Source organism: Corapipo altera, unplaced genomic scaffold (assembly GCF_003945725.1).
Source record: "Corapipo altera isolate COAL_440 unplaced genomic scaffold, ASM394572v1 48662, whole genome shotgun sequence".
NCBI classification, from domain to species: Eukaryota; Metazoa; Chordata; class Aves; order Passeriformes; family Pipridae; genus Corapipo; species Corapipo altera.
In genome coordinates this window covers 573-1,527 of record NW_020890881.1, presented here as the reverse complement: position 1 = coordinate 1,527, position 955 = coordinate 573, and the positions used below count along the sequence as shown (strand labels likewise).

General features: G+C 68.2%; 1 protein-coding gene across 1 annotated transcript in view; it reads left to right on the top strand.

Annotated features, from left to right (window-relative positions):
- Positions 1 to 267: 267 nt before the first annotated feature.
- LOC113942489 (atherin-like) overlaps positions 268 to 955 on the top strand; it is a gene marked incomplete at both ends in the record, with an annotated part of 1,255 nt that continues 567 nt past the window's right edge. Inside the window, one exon of the mRNA XM_027633611.1 lies at positions 268 to 390. Coding sequence (XP_027489412.1) covers positions 268 to 390 — 123 coding nt within the window. The remainder of the gene's footprint in view (positions 391 to 955) is intronic.

Below are 955 nucleotides of genomic sequence, written 5' to 3'. Positions count from 1 at the left end.
GACCGTGCCCCGTGTCCCCGTGTCCCCGTGTCCCCGTGTCCCCGTGTGACCGTGCCCCGTGTCCCCATGTCCCCCCATGGTGTCCCCGTGTTCCCGTGTCCCCCCATGGTGTCCCCGTGTCCCCCCATGGTGTCCCCGTGTTCCCGTGTCCCCATGGTGTCCCCATGGTGTCCCCGTGTGACCGTGCCCCGTGTCCCCATGGTGTCCCCGTGTCCCCGTGTCCCCGTGTCCCCATGGTGTCCCCATGTGACCGTGTCCCCGTGTCCCCGTGTCCCCAGGCCGGGCCGGAAGGACAAGGCCGTGGATCCTGTGGAATGGTCGGTGCGGGACGTGGTCGAGTATTTCACCGAGGCCGGATTCCCGGAGCAGGCGGGCGCCTTCCAGGAGCAGGTGGCACCTCGGACTGTCCCCTCTGTCCCCTGTCACCCCCAGTGTCCCCTCTGTCCCCTGCCAGTGCCCTGTCACCCCAATGTCCCCGGGGGTGTCCCCAATGTCCCCAATGTCCCCAGGAGATCGATGCTCAGTCCCTGTTGCTGATGCCGAGGGCCGATGTGCTCACGGGGCTCTCCATCCCCCCGGGCCCCTTTACCATCCCTCCCACCCCATGGGTGACCCCCGTGGGGGTGTCCCCGTGTCCCCCTGTCCCCAGGGGTGTCCCCAATGTCCCCAATGTCCCCAATGTCCCCAGGAGATCGACGGGAAGTCCCTGTTGCTGATGCCGAGGGCCGATGTGCTCACGGGGCTCTCCATCCCCTCTGTCCTGTCCCCGGGGGTGTCCCCGTGTCCCCCTGTCCCCGGGGGTGTCCCCAATGTCCCCAATGTCCCCAATGTCCCCAATGTCCCCAGGAGATCGACGGGAAGTCCCTGTTGCTGATGCAGAGGGCCGATGTGCTCACGGGGCTCTCCATCCCCTCTGTCCTGTCCCCGGGGGTGTCCCCGTGTCCCCCTGTCCCCG